The 16,993-nt window shown below is 38.6% G+C and overlaps 1 protein-coding gene across 1 annotated transcript in view; it reads right to left on the bottom strand.

The window, feature by feature from the left end:
* The window catches only part of LOC146689133 (rho GTPase-activating protein 45-like), a 108,252-nt gene that overhangs the window by 35,191 nt on the left and 56,068 nt on the right, over positions 1-16,993 (bottom strand). The window contains exon 4 of the mRNA XM_085437569.1: positions 2,310-2,384. Within this exon, the coding sequence (XP_085293695.1) occupies positions 2,310-2,384 (75 nt within the window). The remainder of the gene's footprint in view (positions 1-2,309; positions 2,385-16,993) is intronic.

Raw genomic sequence — 16,993 nt, 5'->3', positions numbered from 1 at the left:
TATTTTTCATGCAGCCCTGTTGAATTATAAAATTCTTCACCTGCTGCCCTCAGAAGACAGAACCATACCACACATATTTATTATTTCTCATGTGGGAGAAGGTGGATTTATTTTTAAATAAGTGACGGAATGAAAAGATGGAGATTAATCTCACATCTCTAACCACAGAGCAGGAGTCAGGACATGGTTAGACTCATGAAAAGTAAAACCAGCCTGGCTCTCATTTGAAAATAAGGCTCGGAGCATATTTAAAGCTCACTAATCATCATGTTGGATTTGTAGCCCAGAAGCAGAAATGTACACATGCAGAAATGTACTCAGTGGTCACATGCTGAGTTATGAATTTGTGCAGCAGTGAGTCTTAGTTAGGTGCAAAATGTGAACTCCTCTGTAAAAATTAGACTTATTAGACTTATTGTACTTTCTTCTTTATTTAATATATATAATTAAGAAAGAGCAATTACCATAATAATTATATATATATATATATATATATTAGGGGTGCAACGATATTCGTATCGATATTGAATCGTTCGATACAGTGCTTTCGGTTCGGTACGCATATGTATCGAACAATACAACATTTGTAATTTATTTTATCAACTTTCCTTCCGACGATGCTGTCTGTGTTGAGCGCTCAGTGAATCTGCGTTCGACTACTCCGCCTAGGCTGCACTGTCGAGCGCAGATCCACTGAGCGCTCAACACAGACAGCATAGTCAGGAGGAAGAGCGCAGGGCAAGCTAGCGAGACAGAAGTTAAGCTCTCCTTGCAAGATGGACCTCCCCCACCCTCATTCAGATCTGGCGTTTGGAATTATTTTGGTTTTCATGTGACGTATGACCCTGAAGGTAAGCGAGTCATGGACTAAAGTAAAACAGTATGTTGGATGTGCCATGCAATGCTCAATTACATGGGTGGGAACTAGTGTGTTAGCGCAGTTAGCTCGTTAACGTGTTGGCCGTCTAGCCCCACACACGGGGCGATCGGCGGTAGCTCGTTAACGGAGATTTGCCGTGTTGTGGCGTTAAGGTCATTTCAACGAGATTAACCTGAAAGCACTAGCGGGAACACAACGAATATGACTGCACATTTACGCCGACATCATCCTAGTGCAAAGACCAAAACAACAAGCATGCTACTAACGTTAGCCGAGTCATTTAGACAGCTGTTAGCACATGATTCTCCTTATGCTGCTGAGAATATAGCCCAGAAGAAGCGGATAGTATAGCTTTTATTTTGGAAAGAGACATTTCTCTGTAATAAACTCTCTTTTCCAAAGATGAGTGATTCCTCAATCAGATACAGGGCTTGCAATATCGCTAGCCCGACGTCCTGGAGCTAGCGATTTTTTCCAGTCGGGCTACCAAAATCTATCTCTGCCCTGCCCGTCGGGCTATTGTAGGAAGGAAAAATATATGTCAATGCTTTTGCATTCTTTCAGAAATGTAGCTGGGTAATTATGTCATTGGCATCGGTGAGCCACTGTCAATATGTGACATATTGAAATCGCGTTTGAATTTGCGCTTGTTTTTTTGCTTTCACTTTGCAATCGTGCGAACTGTGTATAGAGAGCGACAGCACTGATCTGTGAGTGATGATAATTTGTGCACCAATTCCTCTGACATCGTCTTATTAATCGTTAGCTTACTATGCAAACATGACAAGTGAAATCTCCCGCAGCAAGCTTAAACATGTGAGAGGTTGATTGCGCAGAGAATCGCTGAGCTTATGTGAGTGCGTGTGTAAAAGCAGCAGGATATATATTTTAGTTCTGCTGAGCCAAATAAGACAGGTCAGGGTGAAGAAGTGACAGCCAAAGAAAAGCTTACCACAAAACGGAAAAGTTATGACAAATCAGACTATAAGGCAAAAAGAAAGTGCAGCTTTATGGTTTCATGGACAAAATAATTTCTGTGGCTGCAATATGACGAGCTATATAACCAGGGCTGCACATAAGTGGTCCGCAGGTGCGCATTCGCTGTCAAAATAAAAAACACGCAACTCAAAACTGTACTTTTGAGTTAAAATATATATTTATAATTTTAATAAATGACAAATTAAAAAGGCATGAACATTTTTTTTTGTATCGAAAAAATATCGAACCGTGACACCAAAGTATCGAACCGAACCGTGAATTTTGTGTATCGTTGCACCCCTAATATATATATATATATATATATATATATATATATATATATATATATATATATATATATATAAAAAAATATCAAAATAATGATGGCATTGTGTGTAGTTACCTGGTAATAAATATACTTAGTACACAGTGATGTTGCTTTTTCTCTCACCATGTTTCTCGACGGTCTCGATGAGTCTCCAAACAATCACAGGTGCTGCTTCAGAGAGAAGTTCTGCCTCCACACCTGAGACAGAGAAATAAAAGCCTTTATCATTGTTCTTGCCTGGAAACAATCAGACATCAACATAAGGATAATTTTAGTTCTAATTTTTCATTTGCATAGTGATTATAATTTGGAAAATAATTTACTACTGCCAAAAAACTGAAAAAAGAGAAAAACATTGTTATAAGACTACAACCAACATTTCTGAAGACTTGCTGAGCCCGACAACAAGAGGCATGGTTTTTCTTTTCAATTTCTGCAATCCACCCATCTAGACTGATGGATCCAAGTGCGTATGTGTGCTTTCATGTGTGTGCCCTCCAGGGAATGTGTACACACACACATACACAGAGAAACAAACACAGACAGCAGCATAAAGGCCTTGTAAATGTCAGTGATGAGTTCATACTTGGGTCAAAACTTCACATGCCACCGTGTGACACATACACACACACAGAAAAATAGCTGCTTCTTAAGGCACATAAATACATACATGTTAAGTTGTAGTCTTTTAGTGCTAGCATACAAAACACTAAAGAAAACTAAACACGTACACGACACATGAACATATCAATGTGTAGCTACAGCATAAATAGCTACAGCAGAGCGTATGCATGCACTGTACAGACAACCTCTGAGCATTTTTAAAAGGTTGGTTTATCATGCTGCACATATGCATGAAAAAGATGACTAACATTACTGAAGAAAGAGCAAGAAAACATGGTATCGTCTATAAACAGGGCTTCTTACTGAGATCTTGGTGAAGTAGAATTAAAACACTGAAGACGTGTTGGTACTCTAAAGCAGAGTATGAACAAATTAGCTTTAAGGAGCTGCTCTTATACTATCCATTATTATGCAGCCAATAAATCTTTCAACTAACTGAACATTCTTTTAAAATTATTGGCAACGTTTGGGGCATCCAGGGATGTGCTGGTAGAGCAGTCCACCTACAAATCGGATGATTAATGCATCGATTCTTCTGTGCGTGTGTCAGAGTATTTTTGTGCAAGATACTGAACCTCAAGTGCATCCACTGTGAGTGTTGAAAACACCAGTCCATTTTTTTTTCAAACACTTATTCCCACAGAGATCACCTAACTTGAAAATAAAACTATAGTTAATAATAGCAGCTTGCACAAATTTTTTGGGGAGTATGCTGTAGTATACTGTACATGGGTACAATACATTTTAAAAAAATCTTAATGGCTCCAAGTTCCCTTTGTATTGTTTTTATTCACCAGTTTGGTGAGTTTTTATTGGTCATTCACCAGATCTTTGTTAATGACGTGGTTTCTACAAATATTTCACCTTTACCGCACAAGAAAGGAAGCTATGGTTTCCTCCATGCTGTGTATAGAAAAGATGGAGGGAGCTTCTGGGTGTGAAAAGTGCAGCCAATGTAGACTTTCCTTAAGCCTGCAGTCTTTCTAATGGCTAGTGGGGGGCTCCTCTAATGGTTTACAGAAGTCAACGTGCATGGCCAGAAGTCTATGAACAAACCTATTTCAGCTTCTTTGATCTCAGTAAACAGATCCCTGATGAGTTGTTGGTCTTAGTCACGAGTTTTGAGACTTCCTAAGTACAACATGATGTTAGTTTTTAGGAAGCCACCAACTAATGGGTTTGGAAAGAAACCTTTTATTTATTAAGGGTAATAAAAGTGGAATTAGAACTTATAGCATACAGATATAGTCTGTTATTTCACTACTTGAAATTTAAATATAGGTCACTGAAGCATTCCAAATGACAGGACCATGCGGATTTTATAAAATGATGGTAACTTTGTGTTTTATTTTATTTTCTCTATATCTAATATTTTAATGTGTAGCTAATGAAGTCAGGGTCATCCCATGGCTCGTCTCTACCACAACACTGCTAATATTCTGTTAATGTCTTTTCTCCTTTATTCCATCTTTACTTTGTTTTTTTTGTGTACCCTCTCACTTTCTTTTTCCCAAGCTGCTCCTCAACTTGTCCCTATCCCTCCCTCTATTTCATCCTCTTAATAAACTTTTCCTTCACCTAACAATTCATACCTAGTTGCTCTCTTCTGCCCACATACTCTTTCTCACCATATCGTTTTAGCTTAGCAGTTCCCACCCTCCTTTGTTGTGATGGTCACACTTGTGTCCTATCATAGCACACACACAGCCAAGTATTGGTCACGCTGAATTAAATTACACCTGTAAATGACACTTGTCTTTTAATGATGTCAAACACACTTGCACAAAAAAATCATATTTAAAAACTTAACACACACTTAGTCACCATGTTTACAGGTTTACAGACCTGCTATTTCCTGCACTGATTATGTTTATGTGAGCGGCCAGTTGAGTGTATTATTTCAGATGTGTATGCATGTGTGGCTGTCAGTGTGAGCAATGACAAAGAATGCTGAGGAATTTCCGGAGATATCGGTCGTTAAATGCACAGTGCTTTCATTAATGTCACTGTCGAAATGTATTACAAAGACAATAGCTCAGCCAGAGGACAGGAGAGGAGAGGAGAGGACAATAGAGGAGAGGAGAGAAAAGAAAAGTGATAACAGAGGTAAAAAAAAAAAAAAGAGGAGATATGTAAAGAGCATGAGTAAAGAGAAAAATCAGAGCGAGATGGAAAAGAGGAGAAGAAGGGAGAAAGTAGAAGTAAGAAGAAGGTAAGAGGGGTCTCAATAGGAGGATGAGGGGAAAGTGAATAAGAAGAGAGCATTGGAAAAAACTGAATTCAACATGGATAAAAAGAGCAAAAAACAAAAGAGGGCAACCCCAAGAAGAGGAGAATCAGGGATTAAATAACAAACATAAGGACAAAAGCAAAGAGGACAAAAAGAGTGAATATATAATAAAGACAAGAGGACAGATCAGGGTGGATATTACACGGCGGGGATAGTGAGAGATGAGAGGAAAAATCAGAAGAGGACAAACAAGAAAGGAAAAAGTGAAGAACTGAAAAGTAAATGGACAAATGAAAACACAAAAGAGTAGAAAAAAGAAGAAAGGAAGAAGAACAGAAGAAAATGATAAAAGAAGAGGACAAAGAAGAAGAGACTGGTGGATGAAAATAAAGACAAAAGGAGAAGAGAGGAGAACAGTGAAGCTGACTCCATTCCTTCAGCTCTGCAGCAGATCACCCCACCCCCAGCCCCCATTAGACAGAGGGTAGGGTGCTACAAACAAAGACATACACAAACCTACAGACACACAGAGACACAGTTCAAAGTCAGATAAACAGATAGAGATGAACCCCAAGAGAAGATTAACGTGACTGTATGCACCAGTATAGTATGCACATCGTACAATGAGACAGAAAGACAGATGGAAGGGGAGACACACACACACACACACACACACACACACACACACACACACACACGGTCTGTCCACAAAGATGTTCTCTCATTAAAACATTTTCCACCGTACTATACTGTATAAATCTGATACTATGGTACACACATACAGATGTGGTCATACCCTCAGAGCTACCAACAGCTGTGGTCCCGATCAGCAGTATCTGAAAATGATTTATTGATCGGTGAAGCTGGCATTATGAAGTAGGACCAGAATCACTATTTCGCGTTTACATTCAAATTTAGTATGCCCCCTCCCACCACCACCACCACCACACACACACACACACACACGCACGCACGCACGCACACACACACACACACACACACACACACACACACATGTACAGAGTGGAGTTATAGAGCAAGATGCTTATATATCAGAGAAGCTGTTCTGTGCCTGTGGGAGCTTCTGATAACTCATATACCAGGATTGGCTCTCTTGATGTATAATAAATCATGTTTAGGTCAAACACTTGCACGATGAGTATGAAATTCACTCATATTTGATGTTCACATCCCAATATGTTTACGTTTTCATCCTAAGTCCCTGTGCAACATCTCAGATCTTTGTCCCTCTCAGATGGAGGTGCTGTGTTCAGTTCTGCAATAATATACAGTGACACCAGGGGGCAGCTGACTCCAGACCTGACTGGACAGTCCTGTTCCTTTAATCGGAGCTACAGCAGAGGGAAGCCACATTTGGTTTGGAAAGGCTGTTTTGTTTCATCTCAGGAAGACAAGTTTAATGTACAGGGTGGCTGTGGTTACAACGTAGCTTGCCATCACCAGTGTGTGAATGTGTGTGTGTGTGTGTGAATGGGTGGATGACTGGATATGTAAAGCGCTTTGGGGTCCTTAGGGACTAGTAAAGCGCTATATAAATACAGGCCATTTACCATTCAATGTAAGTCTTCAGGTAAAACTCACATGAGATGAGGCAAACTATAATGTGCAATATGTGATCTACACAGCATGTGTACAGAAATAATGACACAGCATGTGGAAAATCCAGCAGAATGCAGGAGACCATAAAAAAGGGAAACACGCTGTAAAGGATAACAGATAATGCAACAAAGAAATATTTATACACACACAGCAATCCGTTAAATGAACACAGCTGGGAAAATGAGGCACAGGTGAATGCAATCAGGGAAAATGACAAATAGAAAGCAAAACTAAAGACAAGATGCAAGAAAGAAGCACTTATAGAGTGACAAATACCACAGACACATAGCATCTTGACATTAAGGAGTAGTGGGGAAGGCTATGGAATGAATTCAAAATATGAAACTCACAAATTATGACAATAGCCGCTGATAATATTCAATGCATCTCCTCACATGTGCTGAATCTTAAATAGTACACAGGAAAGGGACTTGTCTTTAGCAATATTAACAGCTAAGCAAAGTGAAATATTCATCCTCTGTCTCCTCCTGACCAATCCACCATGGCAGCATGTTAGTCAGAGGAAACCTCCCCCCACCCCGGGGACTCAGCTAAACATGCTATGAGGTTAGCGTATGATGACTTATTATATGAGCATACTCAGAAAAACATTTATGCATATGCATACATTAGCATAAATGCATACAGACACCCTTATCGAGCAAACATAGCCATTGCATTTGCTTAAAAATGTAACTTTCAGAGTAAAGCTGTGTAGGGATAAACCAAACATTGATTTCAATTCATACATGCACAAACAGACACAAAGCTAAATGCTAAATGATGTCTCCCACGCAAACAAAGCTATTTGCAAGCCATTTGTCTTGCATTATGACCACATCCACAGGATGTTTAACATTGTAACATTTACATTAATATGTATCTTAAATGCACATTAAATCTGAATCTGTCTTCTGGTCTGCATATACAATTTTTGCCCGAGGACTTATTCATACTGTAATGTGCTGATGCTGTTTCAGTTTCCAGAACTTTGACTTACAAAATCTAATAAATGGAGGCTATAGATATCATTCTATGCTAAACGTCTGGGGAATCAGTGTCATAAATTCCAGAAAAATACTATAAAGCAGCACTTTAAGCACAAGCTTCTAGACTAGAAGAAGCCACATGGTAAAGAAATGCTAAAAGAATGCAGACAAGCCACTGTGTTTACCAGTTATTAAATCCTTCCTTCGTGATGTATCTACTTCCCCTCAAGGCAGCCGTAGTTTCAATTCATTTGAACAAAATGTATTTGTAGAAACTTAAATATCAAGTCTGTATTTTTTTTGTTGTTGTTGTCATCATTGCCCACACCGAAGTGTTTATAAAAACAAACACAGTTACATTCAGTATTTCCCTCCAGGCAACATTCCCAGTCCATTTTAGTCCTCCTAAGCATAACTTACATCCACATTTGGCTGGAGACTTTATCTGTTGTCTGTAAACTATTAACATGAAAGTGTACTATAGTTTCAAATATTGAATTTAATTTCAATAAAAGACATGAAATCATGATGTGATGTTTTGGAAATGGTTGGATGATCGATAAAGACACATTAACAGCTGGCCTGGAATGAATTGGAAAACGCCAGTGAAAATGGTGACGAGCACTGTCGTACTTTATACATATTTTTTTCATCAAGTGCCGACCTTTTCCTACCTAATTTAAATTAAGTTTACTACTACCACAAGTCTTTGTGTCTTGTCTGCTTTTTCTCTTCACATAAAGTTGACATGTTCCAACCCAGTCTCATTTAAGGACATCAAATTTTGAAAATTAGTGGCGTCTCACTGACATCCACAAGGTGTGAGGCATAGTGACACACATTTTAAACTGAACTCATTTACACAGACATTTATAAAATGTGTTAAATATGTGTGTGTGAATGACCAGATGAGAGGAAGCTTCTCTTAAACTGCAAGACTGTAATTGTGCTGTATTTCCCCCGTGGATTTCCCAATCCAGCAGGCACTTGGATAAAATCATTTTAGAGTGCCATGAAAGGCAAGTTGGACATGCAGATAATTAATCAGACAAAACTGTTTTGTCACAATTAAAGCTTCTATGTAGGAAAAGATGGTCTAGGTGTCTGTGTTTAGCACATTGAAACAATATAAATGGACTGGTTCTTATATAATACTTTTCTATTCAGACCATTAAAAGTTTGCTTACATATGCAGCAAATGGTAAATAGCAGCATTGTTTATAAATCTTTTTCCTTGTAGACTTTAGATTTTTGCATAATGAAAGTTCAAAATTCTGAGTATCCTTGAGTTAGAGTTGTTTTGGTGTGCATAATGCTGAAAATATCACTAATTAAATCCCTCTGCTATTTAATCTGTTTTTCCATTAATATTTCTTCTGCACAATGCAAAACTATAGAATGCTAATATTCCACTGGTAATTGGTTTGATTAAAAGTGAGCTAAAGATGATATCTTACACTGAACAGAGGACCCACAGAGAATCCCCTTTAATCCATCCTCCTCAATCTTGTCTTTCTCCTTCCTCTCATTTATCATCTTTGAAAAATCCACCACCCCCTGTTTCTCATCATCAGGTTAGTAGCATGTAGAGCTGGGCGATATATCGAGTTTTAAAAAAATATCGATATATTTTTATACGAGATATAAGATCTGACAATATCCTTTATATCGATATAGTCTATGTTACGTTATAATTATACTTGTGGAGCCGCAAGTTTGCCTCTCTTTCGTCCACTTCCGTCTCTACGCAACGTTACTCGGCCTCGCCTCTCTTTCACTGAACACAACTCCCCCTCCTCCCCCATCGCTTCACCTGCAGGAAGCGACAAGATGGACACGGCAAATCTCCGTTAACGAGTTACTGCGCATCGCCCCGTGCGTGGGGCTGGACGGCGTCAATGTGTTAGCTAGCTAACCACGCTAACGAGCTAACCACGCTAACGCCATGCAGCCCAGAGGTGCTGCACGGACTAAAATCCTTTCATTTTCTCAAAAGTTGACAGCGCGCCTTATGTATGAATTCTGGTTGTGCTTGATGGCCGCGAACCGATTTTATGTGGAACACGGCGCTCAGCAATCTGTCAAAAAATGTTTTAGTACGACTTTGGTAAGCTACGGAGCTGCACCGCTTGATGGATTGTCGGAGCATTACGGCTGAGCCTCGCGGAGTGATACGTACTGTGCTTCAACGTAATATTACCCTACTGTGTATAAGGACCATAAATGGCACCTGTTAAGAGACGTGGTTGCGAAGCGGATTTCAAACTCCAGGCTGTCAGTCACGCAGTACAAGTTGGGAACAGAGCAACTGTGAAATCTGTCTTTGTTACTATGCTCAGCGTCTTTTAGTTTACATTTTGACTGCACAATTGTGAGCTTTTTGTTATGCACAAAAACAACATTGTTTTCTTTTATTTATGGAGCATTATTATTTAATAAATGCTCATAATTTTTTTTTGAGTAAATTTTATGTACATCTGCTCTATGTTAATAAAAGTGCCTGTGTGACATCTGGGACACAGCTTTGACTAAGAACTCTCTTCTTGTTCTTACTTTATGGCTTAAAAAAATATATCGAGATATATCTTATATCGCCATCCAGCTAAAAAATATCGAGATATGAATTTTGGGTCATATCGCCCAGCCCTAGTAGCATGTTGCCACCATCACACTGTGCTTGACAGGATTTCAGAAAAAAACATCCATTTTTAATGATAATTGTGTGGACATGCCACAGGTTTGCAGAAATTATCAATAGTCTGTGTTCTGTTGGGATCTTTGAAGTTGCTAATAAGATTTAGTCACACATGTCTACTATGAGGTTTAAGAAAATTGTTTTTGAATCATGGTTTGGGAAAAATCGATACTTTTGCAACAGGAAGTTTTCACACTGAAAAATCTGTCTCTCACTAATGCCTTACCATGGAGAATCAAGCTCCATTACCAAAGGACATATTATAAATAAATGAGTTTTATTATTAGTGGCATTAACAAAACAGCATTCACTGATATCTTCTGAGTAAAAAAAAGGTTTTGATCTTCAAAAACACAAATTACAGTCACAGAACAGAAAATGGTTCAAGCGAACCAAATTCAACACTTGGAACCAAATCCAAACCTTTGCTTAGCTAACAAACACTCATGATACAACTGGCTAAAATCCTTATTGGTCACTCGTTTAGTTGTTTTAAATTCATGAAAATCGAGAGGCTAAGCAAAGATGGCTGAATGGATACTGCAATGCCTGTGAATGTGAATTTTATGTTATATTTTAACTGACCTTTAGTTCAGCTTGATGGTTTTGTTTCCAATCTATTGTGGTTGTACAAAATATTATCTTATTATTATTATTATTATTATTATTATTATTATTCAGTAATAAGAAGCACATTTAAAAAAGCAACAGTAAGAAGTTTAACAGATAAGTCCGAATAGTCACCATTACATTTTTATGCAAATCAGAGACAGTTGAATACATAAGACGGAACACTAGTGTGTTGTGAGAAATTATTTCATTTCACTTAACTGGTCTTGAAGAGTAACTTCAAATTGAACATCATGCTTTTAATGCAACGACCAGTAGAGTACTTTCTCTTATGTCAGTGGGTGGTAATGGTTTCCACAATATGACCTGGTTAAAACATTAGAATTAGTGATAAGCGTAACAGGTAGCAGTGACTGTGATGGTCCGAGCGAGTGTCTGGTGGTTTTCCATCTGGAAACTGTGTTGTCCTGTGTCCACCCTTGTGGGTTCCTCACCAATAATCCATAGGCGGCTAATCAACTTAGCCACTAAGACCAGTACAGACCTTCACTTTTCGCCAGTTAGTCAGCTACCTTCTGGTGGTAACTAGGCCTCCATGTTCCTTGTTCCTTGTGATTATTCCTCATGCTTAACCTTGTCTTCTTGTGCCTCTAATTCTTCGTCACTCTCCTAAATATAATAATAACCACTGCAGCCAAAAACAGTGCCTGACGAGCCCAGTTGTAAGTAAGCTATTAAGACTCGACTGTACACCGTGTTCGTGTTTTCCTCTGAAAACAATAAGTTCCGTTGGAGCAGCCTTTCAACGCCTCTCTTTGTCTCTCGCAAGCAAAGTTGACCCACACAACAAAGTAAAGCTATTTTTCGGCTACGAGCCCGACACGGAACCCGCCGTATTAGTCAGAGGTCCCTTTACTACGGGTTCGGAGCCGCGGACCTTCAGTAACAGTAATAAATCACACAGCAATAGTACATTCACGTTGTTGTAAAAAGCATGATAATATATTAAGTAATCCAAAGTATTCAGAATACGTTACTGTCATTGAGTAACGTAACGGAATACGTTACAGAATACATTTTGGGGCATGTATTCTGTATTCTGTAATGGAATACATTTTAAAAGTAACCTTCCCAACACTGGCCACCATGCTGCCATCTTATGTTTTAGGTTCCTGAAAGTAGCCACCCTTTTTGCTTTTTTGACAGTGCTGCAAACCTTTTGCCTTCTCTCACCTAAAATGGTTTTCACTTCACAGGTGTGTCTTGTAAGGGTTCATTTGTGGAATTTCTTGCCTTCTTTTCTTGAATTCTAAGTAAAGAGAAACAGCAGTCCACCATCACTTTCAAATTGCTAAAACTTTGAATGTGTCGGTAGTGGTATATGAATGGAAGATGAATACCATCAGCTGCATCTGCAATATTTTTCCAGAGACAAAAGTCTTATACATTCACCTTAGTTCCTCTGAGTGATGGTCACTGTCTTCAGATCACTCCTAAATGGCTTTCTTGTTAAGCCAACATATTGCTCCCCTCCTAGGCAGGGCCATTTCAATTAGCTAATGAGACCTGGAGTGCCAGGAGGCACTCTCAGCATATTTCTGATCTTCAAGGTTAGTGGTGGATGGAGGGAGAGGGAGCATGTGCTCTAATCTACAATTAAGGGGTAATTACATTCAGTTGCAACTACAGTGGTAAAATTACCTGGTGAAGTGATCTGCTGGGAGAAGTGACAGCTGGGAAAGATGGAGACTGATGCCCTGTGAACAGCGTTGGGTGTAAAGAGTTACAGTGTAATGTATTATATGCTGTGTGCCAAGCATTTACCGTGTTGGGACTACTGCCCATGGAAAACTCACCCTTTAGGTCCACATACCAATGGTTTCTGTCCCTCATACTGTGGCACCTGAGGTGGAGAGCAGCTTACCCCGTCTTGACTCTGCTATGCTGAAAGGTCACTTAAAGAACTCAGTCACTTTGCAGGTTTTAGGTTTTGTTGGGACATCTGTCAGAATCAAAGTGAGCCCTTGTACCCTGTGGATGTGAGCAGTGTCATTCTGTCATCTAAAGTGGCTTGCAGGTATGCATTGTGGGTAGACTAAAGCAACTTAAATAATAATGCAGTGTTCAGTAAATTTTCCAATTAGGTGTAAAAGGGCACTAGTTGAGCCATCAGCATTTTGAAGCAAGTTTTGAAATGGTTACTTTTTTGTTAATGGTATCGTTCTTGATCATACTATATGCCTGCAAGCATTTATGAATATCTAATATAAGTGATAAATATAACACTGCTTATCTCAGTTCCTCATTTAGCCGTTTGCTGCTTCCCTACTGAGAGGACAATGACGCGTTTCCTTCGTCTACATGCTTTTCTTAATTTCATTTACTGGCCCATTGGCCAGCTAGAAGAAGCCTGAAAAAATAATCCACAGCTCAGCCTGGAGGAGTCCACAAGAACCCTGCTGAAACTCTTAACTGGTTGGAGTTGGAACTTAATGTAAGGTCTTCTTCCTTGGTGATTTGGCACTATATAAATTAAATTAAATTGAAAAATTGAATTGAAGGGAAGGTGTATATAAGGCAAGTCAGCGACAAACTGGTGAAGTTGTAATAGACTCCTGCTTCTCGGGGAAAGGAGCATTTCTTTTATAGAGAGTAGCAGTTTTCACGTATTTATTACATTTTTCACTGAACAATTTCAGTTTTACATATGTTGAATGGTACTTTAACAGAATTTCACAGATGTATAAATGATTTTGTATGTATGTATCTATGACAAACTGAATTTATCACTGAATTTCTTCCACTGACAACAGTATGGGTTGAGCCTTTGAGCCAATCTCATGTTCTCACTATAGGAGACTGAGTGGAAATAGCATTTTCCTTCAGGGATCAATAGTCACATTATTACTCTGATATAACATGATGTTTATGTAATCCTCCTGCACTCATGCCATAAAATCTGAACGCAAGTTTTGAAAAGGTAAATCAATAAAGGTTTAACAGGTTACTGTTCTAAAGCACACCTGGGTGACATACTGTATGTGGTGTTTATTGTGTTTTTCATTTTATACACACACAGTCCCTGTGGAAGAATGAGCTAATTAGGTGTCAGATAGGTTTAGGTCTGTGCCGATGTATGTCTGTGGTCACCGTCAACCCCCTCCTACATTATGAGCAGCACAGCTGAGTCATCATATTTAGAATTCAAATACGGCTGAAAGACTTCTGTTATCACTTCTTTTTATTTTCATCTCCTATTTTCAACTCCTATTAACTATTGCGTTACTTTAAATAATGTTTAACCCTCTGGGGTCCAGGTTATAATTGGCCATTTTTAACTACTTTTGATTTTCCCTCCACATTTCACCTTTAAAAACTGTTTATTTGCCTTGTTTGGTATCATCCTTTTCAGCACAACCTCACGTGTCTGGATTTAAAGTTATGTTTTCATTTTGACATACTGTATTGACACAATTGATCTAAAATCAGACAAAAAAAATAAAATCTGAGTAAAAAAAGTTTTATTTTGTACTGTAACAACCACAAACATGTTTAATGAATCATATTTCATAACTTTAAATGCAAATATAAATTGTCAATTTTAAAATCATATGCACAAGTTTTGCAAACAACAAAGTTATTTGCAGCCATTTACCTTTTACCCCTTTTTTAAAATAACCATTGCAAACTATTTACAGAACAATCAGCTGTTCTGCATTCAATAAGATGCCACACAAATTATTCGTGCCACTCCAAATATTTCTGTCCACTATAAAGGAGAACATCACAGCCTGATCCCTGCAGGTCTGACAGCGGCAGGTGTATCACTCCTGTTTCTACCTGGAGACAGCAGTCACCTCATTGTTCTGACACACAACACTGTCCACAACACTACACACTAACTACACAAGACAACACATTAACTACACACTTCAAACATGCTAAACGTCACAAATCTCTCACATCTCAAAACTCGCTCTCTCTCTTTTTCTGCTGTCTTTCTCTCTCTCTCTCCTAAAACGTCCCTCTCTTCTTAAACAACCAAATGTCATGTCTCCATATCATTTTTGATTCCACCAACATAAAAGGGCATTTTTTTAAGCCCTATCAATCACTCTCATAAGCAGAGACTGCTAGGTAGCGCTGTCCTTAGACAGTAAATGTGACGTAAAATGACAAGATGACCATCAATAAAGAGCACAATCATGATGTCCATCGAAACACATGATTTTTGAGAGTATTTTAATCACAATATAAATTCTCGATATAAGCAGACAAAAAAAAAAGATATAAGTAGACAAACTGGAAATGTAGTCATCACATAAAGCTCTGTAGTTAATACTGTTTTGCTGAGTGTCTGAGCAATCAGAGATAAAAATGCTAACCACTCCATCAAAGACACTCTGCTGAGTGTCTTTGATGGAGCAAGACGCAATGTAGTATAAGCCAAAGGCAGATGTAGACGCACATGTAGGCCGTTGATGCTGAAATGACTAATTGGCTCAGTGTGCTGATGCTGAGAGCATAATTACTGCCAGTGATTTTCAACAGACAACACAATGGAATTCATGATTGAATGCAATTATTCCCTGGGTGCTGGAAGCTTCACACTAATTTGACTTTGTCATTTTGATTGTAGGTTTTTCAGTATGTCCAAGCGTAAATCATCCCCACCCTGGCTTGAAAATCAAACCTAGGACAAAGGAACACAAGAAAGAACTGTCGCTCTCGTTCATCTTTCTCGCTGCCTCTTTCTCAGTCTCTCTTCACACCTTTCAGCTGAGTGATTAATGATACATGTAACTCATTTATCATCACTAATGTCACATTCCCTAAGACCTGATTTTAATGCTGACATAGTGCAAATGACATTTAAGTGAAAGAGAGGAAGAAAGACACGGAGAAACAGATTACAGCACACCATTGAAATGTCTCTGTCTTACGAGAATGGGTGTTTGAGTATCTGTGTCAATGGGGTGATGTCTGATAATTAAAACCATTAGCACCGATCTTTCTGTCAGACATCTGCTCAACTATGTAGCTTCTGATACACTTCAGAGGTCTTGTACTCAAGTTCTGCTTCAGTTTTGGGAGTGTTTTTTTGTTTTTATCAGTCTATAGTTCTGTATGAGTTTGTATCCATACAGTTTAGCAATGGTCAGTAACCAATGGGTGAGATCCAGGTGGCTTTGTCCCCCTAGTTATCTATCATTGGTTTTGATATTATATAATTTATCATATATTATTGCATATTCCCCATGGTATAAAAATGCAATATCCTGATAATAAATTCAAAAACAAAATATCTACTTAATGCACCAGTGGTCAAGTATTAGTCATCTGCAGTATCAGTCATTATTTAGTGTAAAAAAATCCTGAACCTGCATCATGTTATGCACCAAAATCACGCTATTTACAAAACTTGCAGTAAATGTAGCATATAATGGAATAAATGCAATTCATTTGAGCATTTCATGTTCATAAGTAATTCAGCCAAGTTTCATTGCCTACCTATATTGACATATATGGTAATGGAGACAAAAAGAGTAACAACAATAGTGTTGCTACCACTGTCACTCACCACTCTCCCTTCCTTTTACTTGATTTCTCTCTCCCATCAGCAGCCACAGTGTCCCACTATCCTTCAGCCTACCCACTTACCTGCCTATGTATAACTGTGTGTTTGTGACTGTGATTCTATGGTTATTAACTTGCTGTCAGCAGGAAGCATGGAAGCATGGGGGTCCATCCATTAACCCTGAGCACCTCTGGGTTCCTGGATAGCCTCTGTATACACAGGAAGACCACAATCACACCAGCACACAGAGGCACACAACATATGGCTTTCTTATGACCTGATGGAGGGCATCCTTTGCAATTCTGGGGTCAGTGTCCATCGAACACACACACACCCAATGTTGTCCACCCAATAAACAACAGTAGAAGATGAACATTTCATAAATGAATAGACTTCAATGATGATCAGTGATGGACTTTAAGAGGTTAGTCCTCTCAGCTGTCACCTATGACAGATGTTTAACATTTGCCCTTTTCACTTATGTCATCACATTTTTAACAT

Source organism: Copadichromis virginalis, linkage group LG17 (assembly GCF_057382275.1).
Source record: "Copadichromis virginalis isolate Kocher_CV1m ecotype Utaka linkage group LG17, C_Virginalis_male_GT1.1, whole genome shotgun sequence".
Lineage (NCBI taxonomy): Eukaryota > Metazoa > Chordata > Actinopteri > Cichliformes > Cichlidae > Copadichromis > Copadichromis virginalis.
Note: the sequence above shows the minus strand (reverse complement) of the source record. Positions and strands in the feature narration are given on the sequence as shown.